The sequence below is a fragment of the Lytechinus pictus genome, chromosome 5 (assembly GCF_037042905.1).
Source record: "Lytechinus pictus isolate F3 Inbred chromosome 5, Lp3.0, whole genome shotgun sequence".
Lineage (NCBI taxonomy): Eukaryota > Metazoa > Echinodermata > Echinoidea > Temnopleuroida > Toxopneustidae > Lytechinus > Lytechinus pictus.
In genome coordinates, this window is record NC_087249.1 from 52,515,376 (window position 1) to 52,541,416 (window position 26,041).

The 26,041-nt window shown below is 37.6% G+C and overlaps 2 protein-coding genes across 2 annotated transcripts in view; both read right to left on the reverse strand.

Moving 5' to 3' along the window:
- LOC129261097 (stAR-related lipid transfer protein 13-like) overlaps positions 1-13,810 on the reverse strand; it is a 35,468-nt gene extending 21,658 nt beyond the window's left edge. The window contains exons 1-4 of the mRNA XM_054899142.2: positions 13,477-13,810; positions 8,984-9,049; positions 3,162-3,281; positions 125-357 (exon numbers count right to left, since the gene is read on the reverse strand). Coding sequence (XP_054755117.1) covers positions 125-357; positions 3,162-3,281; positions 8,984-9,049; positions 13,477-13,580 — 523 coding nt within the window. The 5' untranslated portion in view covers positions 13,581-13,810. The remainder of the gene's footprint in view (positions 1-124; positions 358-3,161; positions 3,282-8,983; positions 9,050-13,476) is intronic.
- Positions 13,811-17,542: 3,732 nt separating this feature from the next.
- LOC129261278 (rho GTPase-activating protein 7-like) lies at positions 17,543-25,961 on the reverse strand. The gene is made up of 3 exons (XM_054899335.2): positions 25,941-25,961; positions 23,081-24,758; positions 17,543-22,197 (listed from the first exon to the last, which is right to left on the reverse strand). Exons 1-3 carry the CDS (start codon positions 25,959-25,961, stop codon positions 21,854-21,856), a joined length of 2,043 nt encoding a protein of 680 aa, XP_054755310.2. The 3' UTR covers positions 17,543-21,853.
- Positions 25,962-26,041: the final 80 nt, after the last annotated feature.

A 26,041-nucleotide genomic window follows, 5' to 3' on the forward strand; every position in this document is an offset into this window, starting at 1 on the left:
CCTACCATACCCTACAACAACCTTACCCCACAACACCCATACCCTACCACACTCTTACCCCACCACACCCATACCCCACCAAAACCTTACCCTACCACATCCCACTCTCCCGTTAACTACTCACCAGGATTAGCCTCATTCATTTTCTTCAGCTGCTGGATGCGTGACCGAACCCCAGGTTTGCGGAAGAGCCCTACCGCCTCACCAGCCTGTCGTCTCAGGTAGCGCATGGCATACAGGATGGTCTGGGGAAGGGGCTGACCCGTCTTCTGGAGGTGGTGGAGGAGGGGTACCCCAAACACCAGCCGGTCCTTGATGTCAGCCGTCTTGGACCGTTTCATGAACCGAGGCACCATCCTAAAAAAGAAGAAAACAAATCAAAATGGGGGTCAGAAATAGGTACAAAATTACTAAGAATTTTGGCTTTGCTTATATATTTCAAGCAAAGCTCTATCCACTTTAAATGTTAAACTTGTTTCTACTGGCTTAAAATACCACAAATCCGATGTTAAGACGATGGCTGGGCTAAAGCCTTGGCTATGATACGTAAATAGAACATAATGAATGGTGGTTGCTCTTCACAAATTGCATTATTCCCTTTAATGAAATACTCATTGTACATTGTACAAAATATGATCGATTAAGTAACGTATAGGTGGAGTATACCCCCAAGGGTAATGCAAGAAGACAATTTGAATCCATAATGGGCCTCAAATATAGGACAGTTGAAATTTCATATGACAGCAGGATGAATACATAAGGTGTAGATCAGGAAAATGGTTGACATGATTGACAATCTGAAAATGCCCACAGCTGTTTGTCTCTTCAAACGAGGTTAGCTTGAGAGATATTCTTTAAAAAAAAAGGGAAATAAAAGGAAAATAAGAAAAAATCTAGTCTATCCCTCACAAGTACATTTGAGTGTGTTTGAAATACAAACAGAGTGGAGCTTCTATTGGTGACAATACTACATTTGTAATGACTAATGCAGTGCAATTTAAATTTCTACTTACTTATCCTTTAAATCAACTTCTTTACTACATTACAATCTACCCAATCTACAGCTATTCTCTCATTCCTCCTCCTAATTTCTTCTATTCATTCTTCCTCTTTTTGTCTCTCCTTCTATCTATCCACCTAATCCTGTCTAGACTGATTCTTCCCTTCTTCTCCCTACCGTCTTCCTCCCCCATTGAAAACCAGTGATTGGGACTAAACAACGACCTGTCCCCTCCACATCCAAAACAAATTGCTGCAATCTACCATACATAACCGGCAATTTCCTCTGCATGCTATCTTTAACCTGCCCCTATTGAAGTGATTATTTGTCATCAAAACCCAGAGACTCGTGCACTCCCTTGAAGCTACAATGTCAGCTAACAGGACAAACCAGTACATCAACAAGGCCCACGCTTCTATATCCCTCATTTTTAAGTGTTATTATACATATTAGTCAAATAAAAAAGATTCATGAGTGCATGGTCGAAAGCAATATTCAGTATTATTTTCTTTTTTTAATGAATAACATGATATATTTTCATTGAATTTCTTTTAATGATTTAATGTACTTTCAAGAAGTTTCCAATGGGTGTATTTTACAAACTAATCAGTAGGCCTACAGTGTATCTCTTAACTTAAAAAAAAAAATATCATGTATAATGAATGTACTGATTTGTAACTTTGATTTTTAAAAATTCTGATGTGTTTTTAAAGTGATATGAATAAAATGAATTGAATTGAACTCTTTCTCTGTTAAAACTGTACAAAGTGCATGATTTTCCCTTTAAGATTATGAAAGATTTGATGCTTTTACACAAATGTGATCAGTCTATTCCAAAGAAATTAAACAAAATGGACAAAGATGTTGAAGTTTAATGGTTTTCTTTGATACATGCCTATGAAGCTGCACTTAAAGGAACCATTCATTTACATGTAACATTAACCCATTAATTATGGGCGGGACTGAACTCCAAGACTTAGAAATTTGAGTAGTTGTGTCTTGTGACATAATGACACGTGTTTGCCAAGCTAGCAACATGTAACTTAAGAATTATCAAGAATTATCAAGCGCAAGATTTCTTAGAGCATAAAAATTTGATTACTTTATTAAGACTAGAAGAAAGCTCTATAGGAAATAAAAGACATATAATAATACATCTTGGATGGAGACACGTGATGCATAATTTCCTTCAAGCTATTACATGGAAAACTCATTAGATATTCTATATTTAAAACATGGAAAACATTTCCTCACCAAATTTCCCAGGCTCAAAATACCACAAGGAATCTTGAAGGAAACTCTAACCCGCCATGTTTAGATACCATTTCCATTTATTAAATCACCCATCTTGAAAGTCCCTGGAGAAAAATTGGAATCATCCTAGCAGATTGGCCTGTTGGGACAGTAACACAATAACTCATCTAATGCTGCACTATCCTGAATACACAAAAACACCTCCAGGTCAACGAAAAGGTCACGAAATGGACACTGCTAGAAAAATTCAAAGTATGGAAAAACTGCCTTGGCTCTTTTCCTTATAATTCTTCAAGCGACAAGGGAATCGTTGAGCTTCAATTATTATGGTTGGGTATAATGCACTCTTGTGGGGCTCGGGGAGGAAAAGTGTCTCTTTTCAATTAAAGCAATGTTTCTCAAGGTGAAATAAAGATAAGATGACACTCTTTGTCCGTGGAATGTTTAGAACATTCTTAGAAGCATCACATTCAAAAGGGCAGGAAGTTTGCTACATATTTTTAACCAAGGAAAAAAGTGCGACATAATGTAAATGGAACTTAAAAGGTAATGTATTTTATGACAAATGTGCAACTAGGAAGAAATTCTTTTTTTGGAGAAAGCACTTAACATCGTGCTCTATTCCAACTTCTGATATTGTTGGCTTCTTTCGCTGTTTATAAGATACAACTTGAAGAGGTCACATATTTTTCTCTCCTTTACCTTTCTTTTCACAATCTGAAACTATGAAATGACTACCCAGGGGGCGTGCCCACCCCACCCTCAGTTCTGCCCCCATCATTAGAATGTGATGAGTGGGGTATCGACAAGTCTCTGTAATGCTCAGAGATGTTGTCCATAAGTATTTAGTGCTACATGTACATGTATATGGAAGCAGGATATTATCACAATGGAGGATCATCCTTACCACGTCCAACCGCTCCGGTGAGAGACTGCGTAGCGTTCCATCACAGCGGTCAATTTGAGGAGCGAAAGCTTGCGAAGGATCATCAACTGACCAACAGATAGACTGCTTACTTGGAAAGGTCTGCAGTGAGGAAGAAAATGAAATTAAAAAACACAAGAATTAAGTTTAAAATGTCTATAAAGAATGCACAAATAAAACAGTCACAAGTATTGGGTTTCAACTTCAAATCTGCTGAGCTACATTGTGGTAGTTTACAAAGATTGAGTGATGAAATAGGTTTGTATCCATCAGGAAATTTGTGAAACACAAATGCAATAAAAGTTTTTTTGTAACATGGAAAGGTGAAGTGTACCCTGATTTTGTGCTTTGGGCAAATTTCATATTCTTTATAAAAGGACTATCTTAGCAAAAATTTATATTACTTTTGTGAAGTGCATGGCTATAGTTCAGCAGGAGATGGCACTGTAATAATGCTGTTGCACTTTTAATCTGTGTACATATATTTGAGGGCGAGTTCAAGAAACACAAACTAGCATAAAGTAGATGGATACATCAAGATTATTAAAGGACAAGTCCACCCCAACAAAAAGTTCATTTGAAATAAAACGAGAAAAATCCAACAAGCATAACACTGAAAATTTCATCAAAATTGGATGTAAAATAAGAAAGTTATGACATTTTAAAGTTTCGCTTAATTTCACAAAACAGTTATATGCACATCCTGGCTGGTATGCAAATGAGGAGACTATGACGTCATCCACTCACTGTTTCTTTTGTATTTCATTATGTGAAATATTCTAATTTTTCTCCTCATTGTCAAGTGATACAACGATTAATTTCTTCCTGAACATGTGGAATTAACATTGTTTAATACTATATGGTTCAGTCAAGTTGGTCCTTATTGTCAAATCTATAAAAAATGAAATATTGTATAATTCAAACAATAAAATAAAAAAGAAATAGTGAGTGATGGACATCATCGACTGACTCACCTTGTTGTGCATAACACTGTTTTGTGAAAAATAAGCGAAACTTTAAAATGTCATAACTTTCTTATTTTACATCCGATTTTGATGAAATTTTCAGCACTATGCTACATGTAACTAGTTTGATTTCTCTATATTCATTCAAGTCAGCATTTTCCTATGGTGGACTTGACCTTAAAAGTAAATATTATTTTTGTGTCCCCCACACAATTTTTTTGCACCAAGCAATGACAAAAATTTAATTATCTGGAGGTCACTTGTTTTACACATACAATTTCATAACTTCAAACAATCTATAATAATATCTTTAAGTGTAAGCATTGTATTTACTGTATTCATTGCCATTGATCATGTATGGAGATGCTACATCAAAATACAAATCCACTTTCCCCTTTGTATTACGGGGACTAAAATGATATCATCTTTGTTTTTCGTAATTAATGTTGTCTTATCTCATAACGTAAGCACCCGAAAACCCTGTCCTACAGCGATCTCCGCTTCGCTTCTTCCCCGATGAAGGCGTGATATGAATCTAGTACCTCCCTTCCCCAGAAGTCGTTAATTACTTTTCAGTGTCACGTAACAACATGGTATGGATATCATTGCATAGATCACGCATTCTCACGTACATATTTAATTTTTCCTGCTTCCTTTCTCACACGAAACAAATCCAAATGACTTCTTGTTGAATGTCAACATACTGATTCATGATACTATATTTCAATCATGAAATGTAAGGACAGATGAATCACATATCGCAAGATTTCAATTACTATCCTATCTGAACATCAGTTTTGTTTACAATCACTGTTAAACATAACAATATGGTATAGCACGTAACACTATCTGATTTCATTCATTCTCAGGCAAGCTTCCCCAAAACATATTTCTGAACAGCTGTCTCAAATAAGGCATTTCCTATTCTCTTTTCATTATCATTATCAACAGCTACATGAATGTTTATTTGAAGCAAAAAAATGTTTTTTAATAAGAATATTGTCCCAATGTCACACATCAAATTATATTGAAAAGTAACCTTTATGAAAACAAACAAGAAAATTTTGGTTATGTATTTCCCTGAATACTCATAAATTAAATAATATTTAGTAAAAAACAAGACAAGAACTTATAATTTCTGATCAGAAAGTACAATAAATCCTGAACATAAGACATCAAATACTTCCTTAAATGATGCTTGATTGGACAAGACTTGATAGAATGGCATAGGAAAATTGAATAAAACAGAAGCTGAATTGGCTCTGAAATTTGGTAAAACCACTTTGATTTCAGGAATAAACGAAAGAGAAGAAAACTGATAAAAAAGTATTTACTTTCATGAATGAAAGTATGAAACCTATTTGAGAGGCTTTAATGAATGGACATTTCCATTCGATCACCATCATAGATAGCCATACTGAAGAACATGTGTTCTTATGACGTCAAAGCGACATCAGATGTCTTTGCTGGCGCAAGAGATAATTGGTGCTGGATACGTCTTAAATCAAGATCAGAAACAGCTGAGCATGACAATCGACACTTTTAAGGCAAGGTTCTTTTTTTCAATTAACACTTTGATGTCATTTTGTTATTTAAGCTTAGATTTCATAAGAACAGTATGGGAACCTTCTAGAATGTTGCCAATCAAATGCTTTGTGCATCATTATGTAAGATTTCAAACTTTCAATTCATTTTCAATGTTTTATTTCATTTATCATAATGTGAATTCTGTATGATACTGGAGGTTGTAGAGCAATAACATATCTTCAAACCCCCCACGAGTTATAGAAAAGTAGAGAAATGATTTATAGTTTACATTCAGAAGTTGTATATTTACCGGTATGTCAATGTGAACAAAGGGGGGGGGGGGGGATGCAATGAAGAAAACTACACTTTTCTATCAATTTTCTAAATTAGAAAGTCAAAAGGGGCCTAAGCTTTCGATCCTAGCAGAATCTTCGTCGGAGGCAAAAAAAAAAAAAAAAATCTAAATTATCTGAGCAGGTAAATGTGAGGTAACACATACAGTACAAGAGAATATGGCCATACCATTTATGAAATATTAACTGCTGTGAAGGTAATCCAAACAGCCTCAAATATGCGAGGTGTGACCTGTGCCTTTCATGAGCCGCATCAGGTCATGTTTTCCATGGATAATCCATCCATCAATCAATCCAAAGGGATTAAGGATCCATACCTAATCCTAGACCAACACCACCTCCCCCATCTAATGGTTTTACCAATATTTTTGTGGAGAAACTATGGATGATCATTTTTCTTGCCTTTTCTTTCAATCATTCTCAGGTTTGAGTTCAAGGATAAGATGATGGATTGGAATAACGAATGGCCTTTATTCATCATTACTCCCTCCTGGAGCACCATAGCACTCTACCAACATTTTCAATCACAACTGCATCCCCTTGTTAAGAGTGCATTCCTTTTTCGTCTATTGAAATCAATGACAAGGCATCAATCTGCTCCATCCTTTGTTTGACTAACAGTAAGATCTTCCTACCAATTTTTCTCCTCATTATTTTTATGAAAAGGTGGAGGATGGACAAGCAAGTGGAGAATGAATGGCACATCAAACATTCCTCCAATCTATACCCCCTCTTTCACTTGCCCCATCTTGGCATCTTTACCCCTTTTCTTGAGATTTTCCGATATGACCCTTTTCTTGTTTCTGAAAGATGATAAATCTTGTGAGATCTCACCATCATGAGAAAGAATCAATTGCTTCTTTGTTTCAAAAATATTCTGAGATATCAAGTCACTGAAATATTATCTTTTTAGAAAGATATTGCTCCAAAAAAGAAAAAAGGTTATGTCTACAATTATGGAAGACACAGTTGGAGTACAATACTTGCATTTGAGATCGACTAGGTCAAAGGCATGCGCTCAAACATTTGCGTTGTGCTGCCTGTGATATCTCCTTGCGGTGACTGATCTGGACTTCATAGCATTTCCAGTCACGCTTTGGCCTTATGCAACATGTGCAGTGACATGCAAAAAATATATATTTATGTTTTCTATTACATTCATGTGGTGAAGATAGCTTACTACTGCTGAATGACTAGATAAGTGAGCACACTTTCTCCCTCATCAAAGTCGCAAAACAAACCAACAACTTTCTATTGTTGATTGACTGCACAAGTGAGTGCACAAGTGTGAACTAGCCTTGAAGTCTGAGCAGAGAGAGAGTTTTGAAACATTTCCAGACAGGCAGACTGCTATATGTACGGTAGGTCTTTATTATGAGACACTGCAAAAAATAGCCTACATTCATGAGGATAACATCATTCAGATATACTGTCTCAATAATGGGTATCATAATGAGGAGAAAAGGCTTGAATAATCTCCATCCAAATTTCATTAAATATAAAATCAATAAAGCCTGGAGAATTAATATCAATAGTGTCAAAACCAGCTGTAAAGTAGTCCGAAATTTTTGTCTTGTCTCTCTTGAGATTATAATAATCTCAAGGATTAAAATTAAGCAGATTTATTTTCACATTCATCTGTCAGATATTCAAATGGATAAACTTGTCAAGTGACAGCTTTATGAAGACTATGGTTGACATTTTAAATATAGGCCTAACTGAAGTGTGAAATAAATTCAGAAAAAAAATAGTTTTTGAATATTTTCAGTTCCTGTTCTGTTAGGTTTTCTGCTTTCATCTGTGGAGCACTACCAAGGGCACAATTCCTCCTTAAAGAGCTTTCATCTCATGTTTAATATATTTCACCTCAACACAATAAATACTCAACAATATCGCATTGAGAAATTCTCAAATTACTATTCAAACCATTAATAAATTTGGACCATTAGACATCTTGATTTATTTCACACAATTGATTTATATACTTTCTTTCTAAATAAAGAGATAATGGCATATTTTGCATCTTTAGTGACTTAAAATGGAGGTCACACAGATCACTTTCATAAACTCAATGTCAAAGTGAGCAATCATATTGACATTCCATCTGCTTGATTTACTGGCATATTTTTCAGCATTAATTCAGAATAAAAACAATACATCCCAACTCCCTCCCATACAGTATATATTTAACATAAAAATAACTCTAATAAAAAAAAAAAAAATTGTTTTACCGATCCAGACTCTTTTCTCTTCTACTTCTGTTGATACCATTTTAATAAAGTTTTCAACACATCAATCAACTAACTTTCGGTTTTCAATGACTGAAATGTGGAAGATTTCCAGAAAATGTATGAAATTCAATAGATTTTTCTTGCAGATTGGCAGTATTGGTATGCAAACCACCAAAACCATGATGAGTGGACATTTTGACTGAGGTGAAGATGGGGAGAAAGGGTGAGATGAAGAGAAGAGAAGAGAAGAGAGAGAAAGAGGGAGGGAGATGCCATTTGAAGAGAGAAACATTGTAATCTGACTAGTCTGAACATGCCTGCAATTCCATAGACCCTTGAATTCTTCTTGAAAGCGCTTGGCGTCCGAGCCCCGTTTTTCTCAGGCTGACGTCAGAGCGACATATCAGTGTCCAAGGGAATACTCGCAGCGCAACATCAAACTCCTAATGTAATCAAATTCATCCACAATCTTTTATCATCCCCCTTCTAGCATAGGTGGTGTACCAATATTCTCTATTTCCTCCCAGTAGTATATTCAATATTGACAGACAGTTGGATTGCTTGTTTTCCACATCACGCAAGAAAGTGTCATGAATAGGGCCTATGTTTTTGAGTATTCATGAATGATAAATCTAGAAAAAGTGTTTGCAATAGGCAACTTTGCCATATGTCTGTGGATTATTCGATTTTTGCCCATTTTCAAAAGACGTTTGGGCATAAATTCTCACCTTGAATTCAGACTTGGCCGATGGGATTTCTGGAAACTGTGCCATCTGATCCTTGGTCTTCGGGCACTGTTATACAAAGAAAAGACAAGTCAGAGAGAGATTAATTATTAGAACCTTAATAATAAACTTCAAAGATAAAAATATAGTAAACAATAATATGTAATCTTTATAATAACAATAATGAGCAACACTTCTACATTTCTAGGCACCACAGATTATCACCCTGGCTTAGGCATGGCACCCGCAATCAAGTATATAAAATTCAATGAACTTCTTCCATCATGTAGGCCAACACATATTTGCTTCACCCGGGTGGAGAGTGGCAAATCCGGTATCCACTCCTACAGCTCCATTTCCTAATATTTTTTCTTGCTCTCATCTCTAATGCAATTTACTTGATGGCGATACCTTGTGACAGACAAACGTCATTGAGATAAACGGAGAGTCACTGCACATGTGGCAATGGCAAAGGTGCGTGGTTGAGACACTCATTACAAGGCCCATTAGCGCCTTGCCTTCCGTCCGATACCCTTCATGTAATGAGTTTTACGCAACGTGAAACATTTCTTGCATGCTTCATCGTCTGGGTTTGAAATAATGAGGTGCTATTGTAACTGTGTAGCAACACTTGGTGGATATTTCATTGGATTCTCTTTGAGTTAACTTTTGATTACTACCACAAACTTCCACAAAGGTACTTTATTCTCTATAAAATCTGTTTTCACATAATTATCTTGTGAAAGGATTGTCAAAACTATGAAACAATCATTGTGTATCTTTATATTTTCTATATTTCACATTCTTTCCATTTTGCCAAACATACACATCTACCCCCCATGTTTCATGTGAATAACATTGAAATTAGTAACTACTACCAATCCATATTTCAGGTCATGCAAAACTTTATTCTCTGAAATATTATTTACCTCTGCTATTTGTCTGAAATTTTATGCTGAGACCACAAAGCAAATTTCTCTGAAGAGAGCAAGGTGATGACTTTTCCCTCCCACAAAATGAAACTTGACAAAATCACTCTGCACTTTTGAAGGACACACTTTCCTAGGCAATTAACACCTTTACGTGACTGTAATAATTTCATAGCTGATCAGCTACCCTGCCATGCACAATAAGGTGTGAGAGGAACTATTATTGTACTGTCCTCGACCCCTGCGCTTCCCCCCATCATCAAACCAACCTTGAACCTGGGGGCCAAGAATTTTCAATGTGTCAAGGGGACCTCTTTTTCAAAGGATCTATTTCTTTCCTTGCCAAAATCAATCAAACTTTGTGTTGGGATAAAATTGAAAAATGTAAATATTAAATGTTATACCTATATTATTCTATAGTCACCATTTTCTAGGAAATTCAAACAAATTTTTTTTTGGGGGGGTGGGGTATTAGTGCCATTAAAAGGACAACAATTTTTAGATTTTAGAATAATTTGAAAGAGAGGAAGGTAAAAATCATAAATTTATACAAAATGTGTCAAATAAGTAAACATTCTAAACGAGAGTTGAGAGTGACTAGGGTATCTCCAGCCCTAGCCAATAAAGTGGTCACGTTTTCCTTCTCATCAAGAATCAAGATAGTGACACTGAATTGCTGAACTTCACACGTGTTTTATCAGAATTGACTTCAAGAAAGAAAGTACCAGTAAATATGACAACAACCAGACTATGTGGGTGGGGGCCTATTTCAAGTAATTGCCAGAATTATTCTACCCCTTTACGCAGTTAAATATTCACAAAATATTGAATGATCCTCAGTTAGATCAAATAATTTAATGTATTATTTCTTTTGTGATGTATTCATTTGCACTTTGTGTTTGTATAATTTACTTTTTCATCTCTGGCACGGTGGCACAATACTGCACATACTTCTATGCCTTCTCATCACAAGATAGAGGATAATTTTTGTGTTTTTATACAAAGACAGGACAAATAAATAACTAAATTGACCAATTGAATTGAACATGGCCATTCCCACTTTAGCTAAATATAATCACCAAGCATAGATGGAAAAGTGACCCTAACACAATACACTCATCAACATTGCCCCCCCCCCCCCGAAAAATATCAGCTGTGTCCTTTCAAGTTTTACATCCAAAGAAATTTGTCAGTGTTACAAGCTTGACAGATATTTTTATTTATTTTTTCAAACCAACTTAATACTTGAAGTGTCCATTGAAACATTGAAGCATACCAGTAACAAACATTCAGATGTAAAGCATGAAACCTATTGCAATGTCATTTACCCGCCCATCATCATATCAAATCAAATCAAATCCCCCATCAATACAGTCCAAATGCCTGGGCATTTACTGAAATTTACAGGTATAACAGAGGATCTCTAAATGCAATTTAAGTGTCGAAGGTACTTGTACATGATGTCATTGGCCGCAAACCAAACAGTAGAATTAATACATCTAAATTGATTATTTGTTTTCTATGAATCAGTAAAATACATTAAAGAAATAAAAAAAATTCCCTAAAGACAGATACCCTCCCTCTCTAGATTAAAAATATGGCAATGACTTAGCCCGAGAAAAATGAAAATGAGAAGAGGTGTGTGAAATTTGTGAAACACATTTTCATGTGATAGGCCCTTTACTTTATTAAGCACAATTCAGCTCATAAATTTAGGCCTCGATATAAGTGCCATCATCTTTAAGACAAGCCAAGTCTCACGTATTGGGCGTGAGATGAACGCTTTGGGTGTTCTTGCTTAATCCAAAAATAACTTTCTTACTCTAATGTCATGATCTCTTGGCTTATAAATGATCTCATACCAAATCATGTTTCCCTGCCAAGAAATGTAGAATCTCATCTGGTCTTTGAAATAAGGCATTCATTTACCCCAAGCAATCGTAAGTAGGGCAATACAGACTACATGTAGTTCAATCTTATAGAATTTTCAAGAATTTAAATGGCAGTGATGAATCTTTCAATACCAATGACAAAGAAGATGAAATTCACGACCACACGCCCCAAATAGCTAATGATTATTTGGAATTGATATCATTAATCATCTGTGCACCTCCCCTTTCCGAATCTTGTCCAACGTGAAAGATTTAGATTATAACAAGAAAAAGCCATGTCCTACACAGAGTATCAACATCACACCACCAACACGCAGAGCTGCACGGGCCAAGGTTAAGGTAGTCCCGAGCGAGAAACTCGATAACAGCTACAATAATGGGAATTGCAATTCCCCCAAACCAGCTTATTCCCTCCTAGCTATTTTAGATCGAATTAGGTCGATCAACTGGAGCCCTTTCTTTTTCTCTCTTACTGACTTTTCAGTTTTCTTTTCATCTAACTTCCGACCTCCAGGTTACAATAACGCATAATATACATGCCTTTGCTATAAAAGAGAATTCAGATCGTATAAAATTAAGATGTAATATAATTTTTTTTGTTCACTATAATCATTATTCAAATAAGTCAGGCTAAAAAGTAATGTTATCAACAATGAAAGTGTAATTTCTAATGAATTTAAATATTCAAAGTTACAAATCACAGTTGAAGAAATAACATTTCCTATTAAAAACGTGCACGGATCTGCTTCTTAAGATAATATTTTGCATTCAATGAGTGATTTCATTGTATTATATCATAAAAACTGATTTTTTTTAATGGTAATGAGGTAGACCCTATGTATGAAACAAAAACTATCATGATATTATCATACCCAACTTACTTTGTCTCAAACTTGAACCTTGGCCAAAACCACCCCCTGAATAGTCCAGAGCCTCATATCTCATAGGAATCATTCTATATCATGCCCTAGTTGTCCAAAACAATCAATATTAAAGCTTTCTAGGTGTAGAGAAAAAAAAGGGATGTTTGCTGGTGCGGCTGACTTTTTGAACAATTACATGTTTTCGAACAAGACCCTCACAAAAGCAATCTTATTTTGCTTGAAAGAAAGTGAGGAAATTCGGGAAAAGAGAGGATTCCAGATAAAGAGCCTTTGGTCTAAAAACATTGCTCGACCAAACATCGTCATGGAAACCATCGATTTGAATTCTAAAATATTTTTCTTCCCCTTCTGTTTTTTTGTTGAAGGATTGAGGACCCAGAGGGGGATCACATTGAAGCTACAGTACAAAAAGGTTCAAGTTGACTAAACTGCTCTTTCAATTCTTCAAAATGTCCAGAATATTTCGTTAGAGCTTTATTAAGTACACTGTACCTGCTATTGCTGATTGAGCAAAAAAAAACCTCCAAAGTACCCACAATAGCAGCAAAATTTGTAACATGCAAAATTCTTGCAGGGAAAAAGCATTTTTCAAAACTAAATTTTCATAAGAATTTCCCTATACAGGTTTTTAATGCAGGAAACAAAGGATTGACAAAACTTACTTCATAGATCTCAAAATAGTGGCAAAAGTAGTTTCTTATAATTCTGCATTTTTTTCAGAAAAGTTGAAACCGATTTAATTTGTTTAATGAAAGAAAAATTGTATCAAAGTGAACACGGATCTGACTCACCTTGGTATCCTAATGTTATGGAACAAGGCAAGACAAGGCATGGGTGGGACTGAGTGGATTACGAGCTGCTCGTCCTCGTCATCTGAGCATTTCTTAATTCTCATACTGTAGAATTTATGATGCAATCAAGTGCGAGACAATATCCAGATAAGATTGAGATTAAAAATATTCAGCAAAAGGAATTGAAAAAGAATGACTGAGTCTGATGAGAGTCGGAGAGATCTAAATTTTCAAAAGGCCTACTTGATTTCACCAATCCGACGTTGACAGGTCTCTACAGGAACATTCCCACCATGAACAATACTGCAGACAAGAATGAAGACCCAAACTTGATGTATTTCAATGACATTATAGCATGACATGGTTGAATGTATCATGTTCTCAAGGAACACGTAGGCCTCCTACATCACAAGGTATTCTTCCTTATTAGCAATGATACTGATTTGGCGGAAACATGAGATGGATTAATGTTTTAATAATGGTAATGTCTTATCAACGGTCATGGAAATTCATCCACCATTGAGTACCAGTTTAATTCCCAGAAAGACAACATAAAACAGATCACATGTTTATCTTCGCCACGTGAGCCGTTGATCACCTGGCTACTAATGACTAGAAAACACAGGAAAACGGACATCTTAATCAATACACTTACGACCCATAACATTTTATTTGACCGACTTCACTCACTTTTGGCAGGATGGACATATGTCTGCCAAAGTGCCAATATATAAAAATATAGGCCACAAGTAAATGTACTTTTGAGAACGCTAAAGGCCACCGCACACCTTACGACTATTCGCGATCCGATTTTGGAACAAATGGCATTTTGCTCATTTTCTGAAAATGTAAATAGAACATATAATTTTATTTGAGGTTAAAATTAATTGAAAGAACACTAATATAACCATTTTGAAAGGTTGCAAGCCTTTATTTTGGATTAAAGGCCAAATTAGTTTCAAATCGTAGCCAATCGTATGACTGCTATGACGTCATTACGACTAGATATTAAATTTGCTTTTATTCTAAGAAGGATGATAGCATATTCACAGATTTGAAAATAGGTATTCGTATGATGATTGAGAACATTACACAGTAAGATATTCCATGTCTCAATATCAGCATCAAATTCTACTACGTTTTATTTCAAAATCAGGTCGCAGACCAATCGTAAGGTGTGCGGTCGCCTTAAGGCACGCGCTAGTCTGCAGGCACAGACTCTGCTTGGAACTTTGATCAGCAAGTGTGTCTCCACGCTAAGACTAGCACATACAAAACTTGCTGTTACAAGGTATGAGTAGGCTGCACATTCAGACCCTTAACTCGAGTGAAGGGTTTGCACAGCAGACTAGACACGCGCTGTGAACCCACGTTGTATGCAGGTATTTTCATTTGTAACAACTAAAAACTATTTACAAAATTCCATACTTTTCTTTGCATGTTTTGCTTTAAATTGATTGCATCCTCTGGAAAAGGTACTATGCACATCCAGCCATTGATATAGTGATTATCATCATAAAAATAAAATATAATATGCATGAAAATGTAAAGAGGGCTATCAATCATTTAACAAGATAATATATAAACAAACCAGTTTAAAACCAAGGTATTAGAAACCATTGATGCTTGACACAATGTCAAACTTTAAAGCAAAAGAGAAAAGAATATTTCTTTCTTCAAGTTGGACTCTATTTCTTGGGGGGAAAATAGGCCGTTTTCCATTCCTAATCCAGCATATCAGAGTTTGTCCTCAAATGACCCTTGACCATAACCCCAATTACAAGCCAAGAGTTCAAAGGTCAAATGGCCTGAGAGGAAAGTGATGTTATCCATGCTGGGAGAATGCCAAAGAAAACATAAGATTGGAAATGGCAAAGACTACAGGAAAGGTTTGCACAGAAGAATAACCAGATTAGGCTATGAGAATTAAGGATTGGTAAGGGCAAAAAACGTTAAAGAAAGTTTTACTTAGGAATAGGAGTATTATCAGAATTGGCTATATAGATCTATACATGAACTATTCATCTATAAACGAGTATTTATATGAGTAGACACATGTTTGGTGTGTTGATTTGTCTCAAATACACAAATTCCAATGTAGGCCATTTATTTATTTATTTTCTTATAAATAGAAATGGCTCAATAACTGCTTGATGGAGAGCCTGCCCCCCTTGAACCATATTTGCATGATTTTGAACAGTCTAACAAGTCAAACATCAACATCTGCTGAAAATATATAATTCAAGTATGGTTTCAAATTCTAAATTATAGAAAAATATCATATTTAGACAAATCCTTGGTTGATAAAGAGATAATACCAAAGTTTGATATAGAAAATGAAAGCAATGGGAAATCTTCACTTGCCATGATGTGTCATACAAGATCTTTGCAAATAAAACTGAAATGTCAGTCTGAAAGTTTGTTTGAATATGATAATCATAATTTGTCACTTTTTCGCCTGAAAAACCCTCATTGAAGAGTCAATCGAGTGTGACAAATTACAAATTGTACCTTATGTCTGATAAAAAAATCTCCAAAATTTCTGCTGGTATTATTATTTACGAACCATCAAAAGAAGATTTAGGAAGCTCCTTTGTTCCCTTTTTTCTATAGTTTATAGCGATTAGCAACTGAAAAAAAAAATCAGGGTTGCATTTCTAATGCACAATTTTTTGTTTTAAAAAAATTGAAGGGTTTCAGTGATTTTGAACTGTTATTGCAATTTTGTTACTAAAACAAGAATTAATGAAACCAGATCCTGCTGTCACACCCACGTCTAATTCATGTTCAAGAACATGGGGAGGAGGCTTCCTGATAACAGACAATAAGAACTGATTTTCAAGGAGTTTCCACTCACTAAGTTGAGAAGATTGTATTTTGTACTCAGAATAGCCACCTCTCACCTTCATGTATCAACCCACATTCATAAATGGATTTATTTGGGAGGGGGGAATAAAGATTTGTCTTCTCTAAATAATTAATGATCTTGAAAGCATTTTATAGAAGACAATTTTTCTGCACATTCACAAAACTACATCATGTAAAATAGAAACTATTTATATTACTCTGTACTTCACACTCACATCTAACCTAGGGCTGTTCTCAGTTACTTAAAAATGCCAATTTGTAACAAATCATCCAGTCAATGTGTAGGATTGTACAATTTTCCATTTAGCTCAAGCAGGCAGTCATACTAGGGTCTGCAAAATGTCAAAATCAATTGAAGTTAAAAGATGAAAATTGTTACTCTCAATGGAGAGGGGGTAAACAGCCATAAATCAGGGACTGCTTTAAAACTATTTCCCACCCCCTTTATGGGCAAATTGAAAACGATTTGGATAATGAAATTGCTCCCAAGTGATTAGGAAAATATGAAGAGGTGATGGTCATGGTGAACCCATTTGCATTGGGAACCTGCTGCTTCATGCATGAAAATTATTTTAAGAACGTTGTACTTGGAGTCCATGAGCCTGTTCAGACCGGCAGAGATAGCGCGATCTAGCGCGCGCTAGATCGCGCTATCTCTGCGGTGTGGAAGGTACAACGTCGTTTCGGTCCGCCCAACAGCGAGCCACGGCGAGCCAAAACGGCGTGCCACTGGAGCACCTCTTGGGGGTGGTCCACGAGAGATAGCGCGGTCTAGCGCGCGCTAGATCGCGCTATCTCTGCCGGTGTGAACCCGAGCTACGATAGCACGCCGGAAGTCATCGTTCTACACGAGTCTAGAATCTAGATTAATCAAATTAGAAATACATGCACAATGTATACAACGCCATGAAATAAACGTAGGCCGGCTAGCATAATAGGCACAGCGATATCGAGCTCTCAACTAACTAGTACGGGTTCGTAATAGCGCGCGAAATCTTTGACCGCTCTGACCTCATGACGTCACGCGTCATGGCAACAGGACCTCTCAAAAAAAGGGGGTGCTACGATAGACCGCGCTATCTCACTGCGGTGTGAATCCGGCGAATGCCAATGGGCGGACCGTGGATCGCGCTACGATAGCGCGATCCACGGTCCGCCCACGGTCCCCCCTTGCGGTGTGAACAGCCTCAAAGTTAACCTCTCTCCCCTGGAGAAACACCCTGATTTATATCTATGGTGAGATAAAAATAAACCACAATAAAATGAGTTGAAATGTCTAGTTTTGCAAGGTCAGTATAATTTTCAAACCACCAAAACTGCATAAATATTTAAGCATAAAAATAATTATCATAGCATTTGATGATTTATGAGGGAAACTGTATTAAAAGACCTGGATACCTTCAATTTCATTTCTCTGCCGAGAGGAACATGAAAACATTCTGTTCTTTAATGCTGAAAGAAGAAAACATATTTGATTTAATGAATAAACTATGCATCTGATTTAACTCAGAGTAATGCAGGATTTCAGGAATTGTTAATAAAACTTTGATTCAAAAGACAGAAGACATACTTTGAAATAAAATTTGATCAAACTTTTTTTTTTTTTGGGGGGGGGATACAACATCACTTTAAAAATGCATTTCCCTCAATCAAAAGCCCCATTACTTTCATTTCTGTAAAGTTGTCAAAACCTGAATATTTGAAAAAATATAGCATTTGGTTCCATGGCGACAGCCCCTGGGCATGTGTAAAGTGACACTTGGGTTACAAATCTTTCATAATTTCTCTAAATCACTACTTGATTTTCAAACTTCAAAGTCGGCTTTATTTTGGTCAATGTCTTTGGACAGAATGACAAGTTCAGAGTGAATTTCTGAGAATAAAAACTGAAGCATCACAGGAAAGTCTTCCACATGCCTTAATGATTTAATAAATCCAATAACCCTGGGCAAGTTACACTGTCGCCTCTCTTTACAGAATGAAGGAATCATTGTCTGCCCACGATGAGGGATCAGAGAAGGGGGGCATGCAAGAATAAGTGAAACACTCGTTATTATAATTTCCCAGACGTGCTCCAGAGTGTGCGGTATCTCTCTGGTTTAGCTCATTTGATTTGGAAAGCTGCAGGTCGTCCCCTTGCTGAATTCTCACTGACTCAAACCGAGGAGCCTGACTTAATTTTGCATGAACTTGTAACACAATGTGCTTTGTCATCATGCCTAGCACAAATGAGAGGTTATATAGCTACAATATATTGGCATCCTCTAACAAAGGTTTGTGATTGATCCAATCTATTTCAACAATAGAAAACGAGCAAGATCATCATAGGCCAATAGCCTAATGCATGTTTTAAAAACAAAATCAGTGAATGATATTTTTGAGACTGCTTAGAATGCTCCCTCCAGTCTTTGCCAAAGGGATACTTGTTAAAATAATGTGACATGGATTGCTTTCCATATTTAAGGGCTTCCTCAACTCTTGGTTTGGTAGACCAAGGAGATCTCCTTGGGTAGACCAAAAATGACTCCCCAATGTCAAGCATCAAGCCACACTTCCATGATCTGGTCAGTGTTAAGTTGTGTTAAAAAAAAAATCAGAGAAATAAACACATCAGTACAAAAAGGATTTATGCAAACACCACCTCCAAGTCCAAATCTGAGGTGCGCCATTGCGCCCTTATCCATCTGACAGCTCCAATCCTAGGGGTGCACTTGAGGGCCAATTTTAGCTCCTCACAGCAGGTGTATGATTGACCGAGGGATGGGCAAACTTGCAGGGGGCGGGGGTTGATGGAAGGTCACAGATCGTTCAACAAACTCCCCCCACTCCCTCCTACAAATTCAGTCTAAATGATGAATTAGGGCCTACATGATGTCCGAGCCTTCACCCCTTCAAAATATATTGGCTAAATCATTAAGTATTCATATTCAAAACTAGGAGTGTCCATCTTTCATAATTAATATGCTGTTTTTGCAAGGAGGGGGTGGGGCATATCCAGCAACAATGTGGTAAACACTGCGTGGCTATGTTATGTGTACTTATTTTCCAGGATAACTACAGTGTCAACAAAGTGTTGCAAGCACCGTAACATGAAAGTGCCATATCTGACACCTATGGCATGCATCATGACCATCAACCCCCAATTGCTCAGATTTCCTGTGCAAATCTCTTAGGCCAAGCATATCTTTGGGTGTATTAACTATATCATGATATTGGGAGAATTACCTCCATATCCAAAATGGTTTCTAATAATAGAAATTATTTGTATATCAAATTCAAATATATCTAAAACCAATTTATCTGAAGTGTATTTCCATATATTTAAAGAACTGAATATGTAGGCTATGGGCTCAAATACCCTCTTTGGTAATTCTTGGATTTTCTGGTCCACACTAAAATAATCTGCACCAGCAGTGAAGTTTTCATTGTGTACAACTTCAAAGCAGACCAAGCTTTATTTGTATTTCAATAAATTAGACAGTATTGGATCGACATTAACTTCGGTTTGGTGAAGATGCTTGCCAAATTGTAGGCTAATTCATGATTTAGCAGGCTTTCTGGAAAAAAAATCCAAGAAGTTTTGGGCTAACCATTTTATAACAAAATATTGGGATACAGCAGCAAATGAGCCCAATATTCTCTGATCAGACTAGCGATAGCAAGCTAAAGCATCAGCTTCATTCCGGTGAAGATCCACTTGAAGAAAAGGAAAAGTTTGGAACAGTTGCCAAAACTACATAGCCTCTGGGCTTTTCACGGGACTGACAAAGATTTAGATCAGAGGAAAATTGTTTTATCAATCTAATATTGAACAAAGTTTTGTTTGGTTAGAGTATGGATGAATTCATATCCATCTGGTCTGGTAATGGACGAGTTGATCAAGGATAGATTCAATTTCATAAAGCAGGGTGAGGTGAGAAAGGATGTTTTGACCGACTACCATCCGTGATGGTTTTACCATCTCCGCTAATGCAGAGCAAATGTAGATAAAGAACAAAGCCATCTACCCACATCCTTTGTCCATCATTTTTGGTATTTCTCTTCCCTAAAAACCAGGAGAGCGTGGGAAAATATATATTTTTTTCATCATGAAAAATATTTTTTTATTAGATAATCGTGACGGAAGGTAAATTATTACTGATCAAATTTTCTCCCAATCTGAAGCTGTGCTCAGCCTTAACACTTTTTATACTTCAATAAAATTTCACAAAACTGCAAAATAAAATTTGGAAATACACTGTATCACTTATTGAAAATATTGTTTTTTATGGTATTTCATTACTTTGTGGTCATGACATACACTAGATCTCAGCTTTCTTTTGTCAATGACTAATTCTGATTATTCAAACAATCATATTCCATAACATTGAAGAACTAGTGTTAACACTCTATGTATGGCCTCTGTTCTATGCGATATTTCGAGCAAGGTGAGGAGGATGATGGCAGCTATATCTGGCCTAATGTTCATCACTAATTCATCAGACAAATCGTCTGCATGGAAGATTGACATATTCCCTGGTTCTAAGGGATAAGTGGGTGACTTGCAGAGCCATCCATTAGGGGCATGCAGAGAGGCCGCCAGTCAGATAAATGCAACATCCTATCCTGGTAACCGCCAGAGAATGTATTTAACCAATTGAACCCCCACATGGAGGATGAGTGGAAGTATTGCATTGGCTGTGACTGGTAAGGAAGGACTCTGAATATCGCTGCCCAGCGGGAGAGTATAAATCCCTGATACGATAAACTGTTGGAGAAGTGGGTGCAAGGTCGGAAAGGCTGAGCTCTAATTCTGTGGCAACATATTTCAAACTCAATTCAACTTATTGCAGGGAATGTTTACAAACATTCTGGGCCTATGAGAACTATTTTAGTAAGCAAAGTTGCCAGGACACTTTAAATTCTCTCCATCTATCTCCAAAGTTGATGATGCTGTCATCCTCCAAGTCATTCCTTAAATATGTTACCTACCTTTTGATATCACAAAGCACTTGAGGGAGACTGATACAGAGGATTCTCAAATCGATAGCAAACAAGCATCTGGCAACATTCTTCTGGGGCCTGTTCCATGAAGAGTTTAACTTTGCCAATGCTGTAACTACCATGAAAACCTCGATTGTGATTGGCTGTTGAGCCCTGTTACCATGGTATGGTAGTTGCCATAATGGTAAAGTTACGACAGTTGCAAGTCATTTATGAAACGGACCATGCATTTGTTTTGATCTGTCATCCTCCAAAAGTTTAAACATTCTCTTCACACTACTTTCAGAGCATAACCAGGGTTCTTAACTCAAGGTGTCCAATCACTTGCTCAATAGCCATGGCCGATCAGGATCACTGTTGCATGTGCATTTTATTGAAAACACTGACGAGGGACCAATCAGAGAGGTTCTTCCATTAAATCCATTCCACTGCAAATCAGTGTCACAAGGTTTAAGCGTATATTTCTTAAAAAGCAGAGGCTTCTGCATGTTCCTTCTTGTAGAGAGTAAGAGATTAGAGACAAAGCTTACCTGTTGGGTCTCGTCAGGGAGTTCCCCACACCGGAGTCTCTCCTCTCCTTCCACGGAGACTTCCCGCTGCCTGTCTTGATGCTAATCGTCGTCTCCTGCGACTTTGTCCTCTCCTCCTCATCATCTTCCTCGTTCGATGCGGGCGTGTCGTGCTCACTGGCAGTGTCCTGGCCGGTAGAGAGGCCGACACCTGTGTCGTCCTGTTGCTCAACCTCTCGTTTGTTGAGGTTGAAGTCGGGTGTGGTCATGGGGGAGGGGAGGGGTGAGCCATAGGGGGAGGATACCTGGGAGTTGACTGGAGAGGAGATCTGTGATGATGCCGTGGAGGCACTGCTGTCTTCTGGAAAGATAAAATATAAACACAGCAGTGCTAAATTGAAAAGTGAAATGCTTCATATTTTAGGCAAGGAACTATAGGCTCAGGTGAGACAATTACGTCTCAGTGAAATATATGTAGGCTATTGTAACGGAGGCATGATATAGAGATTTGGGGATTCAGGAAAATGTTCAATGCTAGAGGGATGCTCCTGGTAAGAACAAGAACCTAAGAAGTTCTTGTGCTTAGAGATTGTTGCCATTCAATACCAGAAACTACAGGGTGAAATGCTAATTATCGTCTTCACGCATCTACCAACATCAAAATATTATACAGAACAGGCTCTATAACCTCTTGTTATGAAGGTATATTTAGCTGAGGACCCTCCTCAGTCAACTAACCAATGAATTTACACTTTACCCATGCATACCCTCACATAAGTTCAATTACAATATTGACTATTCTGGACTCAGGAGGAAGTAAGTTGTTTAAAGGTCTTCTGCCTGTTTGCCCTCTTCAACCTACTTTACTCATTGGCCCTGACGGAAATCACACAGATTTAAATTTAACGGACAAGGATTCATTTTAGATATGCTGTGTGAGCAGTAATACACCTAAGTGACTAGATGTAACCAGCTGGAGGGAAATACCCTCAATTTTGGAATGTCAATTAGAGGAAGCATTGCTATTTTTGTGCACAGAATATCTATCCAAGCAAGCTATCTTATAGAATTTCTGAAAAAAGTTTATAAAACATTCAAAAAGAATAATGTTATTGGTCTTGTCTCTCAAAATTAAGCAATGATCGTGTGAATTTTTGGCGTTCAGATGTAAGGCGATTTTTTTTTTTTTTTTGGGGGGGGGGAGGTAGAAGGATAGGGAGGGAAATTGGGGATGGATTGCTCACCTGTTTTCTTAATGTTTAATTCCAATTCATGAATACTCTCATTAATCCCTGTGAGTAGTCTCTCCAGCTCTGAGCTCAGACCCATCACTTCAGCTTCAAGTTCCAGATCAACCTCATTGCTCAGCATGCTCTCCCTGATACCCTCCGGTCCAGCGTTGGGGAGACTGTTGCTTCGGTCCCTCTTGGCAGCTGGCTTTGAAGCAACAACGTCCGCACCTCTGGGTTCAACAACAAGCTCCTTCTCCTTCATGAGGATTTTACTGATGTTTGTAAGGATGTCCAATTTCTCTGTTTCTACATCCGGATTAAGATTATTGTTCGTTCTATTGAGCGAGCCACGAGAGTCGCCAATGTCCTCGCAAGTGGAGATGCTCACGCTCCGCCGCGTCGATGGCGCAACCACGAGTGGGTCGTTCAAATGCCCAATGTTCTTCAGATTGTATATTTGTCGCATGAGTTCTGTTTCGGCCACTTCAATCTCAGCATTGGGTAGATTATCCAGGCTCGAATGAAGTGCCGGTGGCATGTTGTCGTACATGCTAGGGCTACGTAGCCGATGTGGAGTATGCTCATCATCATCCTCAAGGCTGTTGAAAGGTGATGTGATAAGTCTATGTGAAGCCCAGTCATCAGACTCACCTTCATAATGCCCTGGCCAGGAATCATTACTACTACTGCTCAGTAAGCTGCGACCCGTCGTACCCGTAACATTGGAACTCCTCTCAGACGGGATGCGATTATCCCTGGTGTCCAAGCACACATCATCCATGTCATTCATAAACACATCCTCACAACTTTTGCTTTCATTGTTGTTATTAATTTTCTTGGCCAATGCTTCTTCCAGGTCTTTGGACACATCAAAACTGAATTTCCTGTGTATCGTGGGTGAACTGGGCTCCGAAAACACCCTTCCCATCCTCTTTGAGGTATTGTCTGACCGTCCATTTGGGTTTCTCCGCCTTTTGGCTGGTGGTGTCACCAGTGAATTGGCCGGATACCTGCAGGACTTGGCCTTTGCCGACTGTAAGTCCACACATTTAAATAACTCAATCTTACGCTGCAAGGTGCCATTGTCTGGCACGATAGGTCCGCTAATTTCCAGCGTATCCCCTCCTGACTTGTGCTTACGCCTCTGGCTTCCACCTCTCCTGCCTTTGAGGCTGTCCAACCGCTTCAAGAAACTTTTGGCACCCTTCATGTGGTCTCTGCTACTGTGCAGTCCATTAAGATCAGACGATGGATCTTTCCGTACTGAGATTGGGGATGAGATCTGAATGATAGCACTTCGAGGTCCGTTCATATTTCCATCAGATCCGATGGGCGTGGAGGTTTTATATTCGCTATTAGAAACCGGCAAGCTCTGACTCGATGGAGATGAGGCTATCTCCTGAAAGCGCTTCACATACACTTTCTTTACAACAGCAGGGCTCTCAAAGCTACTTGTGCTTGTGTATCCTTCGTTTCGCTCACTATCTGTTGTTGTGACACTTTCGTGGCTGCTGTTTAGCCGAGAATGTGTGTGAATGTGAGTTGTGTTTGAGTCTGCAGGGGGGGACGTTGACAGTTCAAGTTCAGGGAACTCCTCGCCAGTCATTCGTCGTGACCATCGTCGACTGCTACGCATATATTTCCACTTGATACTAATTGCACATTGATCCTCATCCTCTGATTCGTCACACTGCAGGAATGAAATGAAACGAGATAACAGAGATGAAAAATTATTTTCTGCTGGCTCCATTATTGCATGATAATTCTACCTTGACACTTTGCACAGATCTGATCCATTTGTAAGAAATCAGATATAAAACATTTGTTGAATCTATTCCAAAATCACACCTTAGTAATTCAATATGATCATGTTCAGGGACGATAATGTTAGGGGGGTGGTTCAACCTCAGAAAGTAACACTACCCCCTACATTCCTTTAACAGATATTTACCTCTGGTGATATCGGCATAGAGCCAAGATATGGTTACATCTGTCAGTTTAACTTACTGAGCATATTTTCATTCCTCCTTCCCCAAAACCTAGCTAAATCCATGTCACGTGAAAATCCAGGTGAAATATCCATGCTCAAAATGGCAACTGAAAGCAATCAAAAACTTCCAAGACTTTTCCGTTACATCTATGATCTCCCTTCGCCAATTAACGCCTAATTGCTCCCTTGGTGACTGTGTGATGTGGGGGTTTATCGGTGAGTCACTCCACTAAAACCAGATATGCTCTGGGGTTTAGGGGGAATTACGAGGAGGGTTTAACGGGACTTCATTAAAGCATGTAATCAGGCTTAATGTGTCACATGAAATCAATTTTCATCCATGATCTAGGCAGTAGTTGAGGTCTCTATGCAATAGCCTTTCCGCCAAGGAAAAATCTAATTGCCGTTTTCATTGTATGAATTGGTCAACACATTCCCCTTCCGAAATACAATATCCACTGAATCCTTCAAAATACATGACTGATTTCTCAAATGTTAACACATCATGTTGTGCATTAATAAAAATAGGGTTAGCTGTTTAACAAGCTTCAATAAGACAAATATTGTCTGGGCCTACAATGATTAAAATGTTCATTTTTCTCCAGTCTCATTTTTGCCAAAAAGTGTAAAAAAAAGCATAAATCCTTTACTTGGGGGTAATCTGGCACAAGTTCAAACCACAATTTGATTAATTTCTAATTCAAATCCTTGATTACCAGTAGTAAATTGATAGCACATATAAATTAATATAATGGATTGAGGCATTGAATTGATGGCTTGCAGAATGGAATATTGCAGTTACCAGGAGTTACCACATGAATGCATGAAATTGTGATTAGTTCCAGCAAATCTTGAACTTGACTGATTTATGAGTCTGCTTACTTTGCAGTATCTCTCTATCATTGTGATTCATCGTGATTCATAGAATTTCTTTTCACATCAAGATCGTTATCACAAGGCAGAAACTTGAGGGAATACTACGA

Bases quoted from the DNA above. Each gene is read 5' to 3' on its own strand.
- LOC129261278 (XM_054899335.2), bottom strand. From the start codon at position 25,961: ATGATAGAGAGATACTGCAAA. The intron at 24,759-25,940 runs GTAAGCAGACTC...TCATTCCTGCAG, and splicing joins TGATAGAGAGATACTGCAAA to TGTGACGAATCAGAGGATGA. The intron at 22,198-23,080 runs GTGAGCAATCCA...TTATCTTTCCAG, and splicing joins ATTAAACATTAAGAAAACAG to AAGACAGCAGTGCCTCCACG.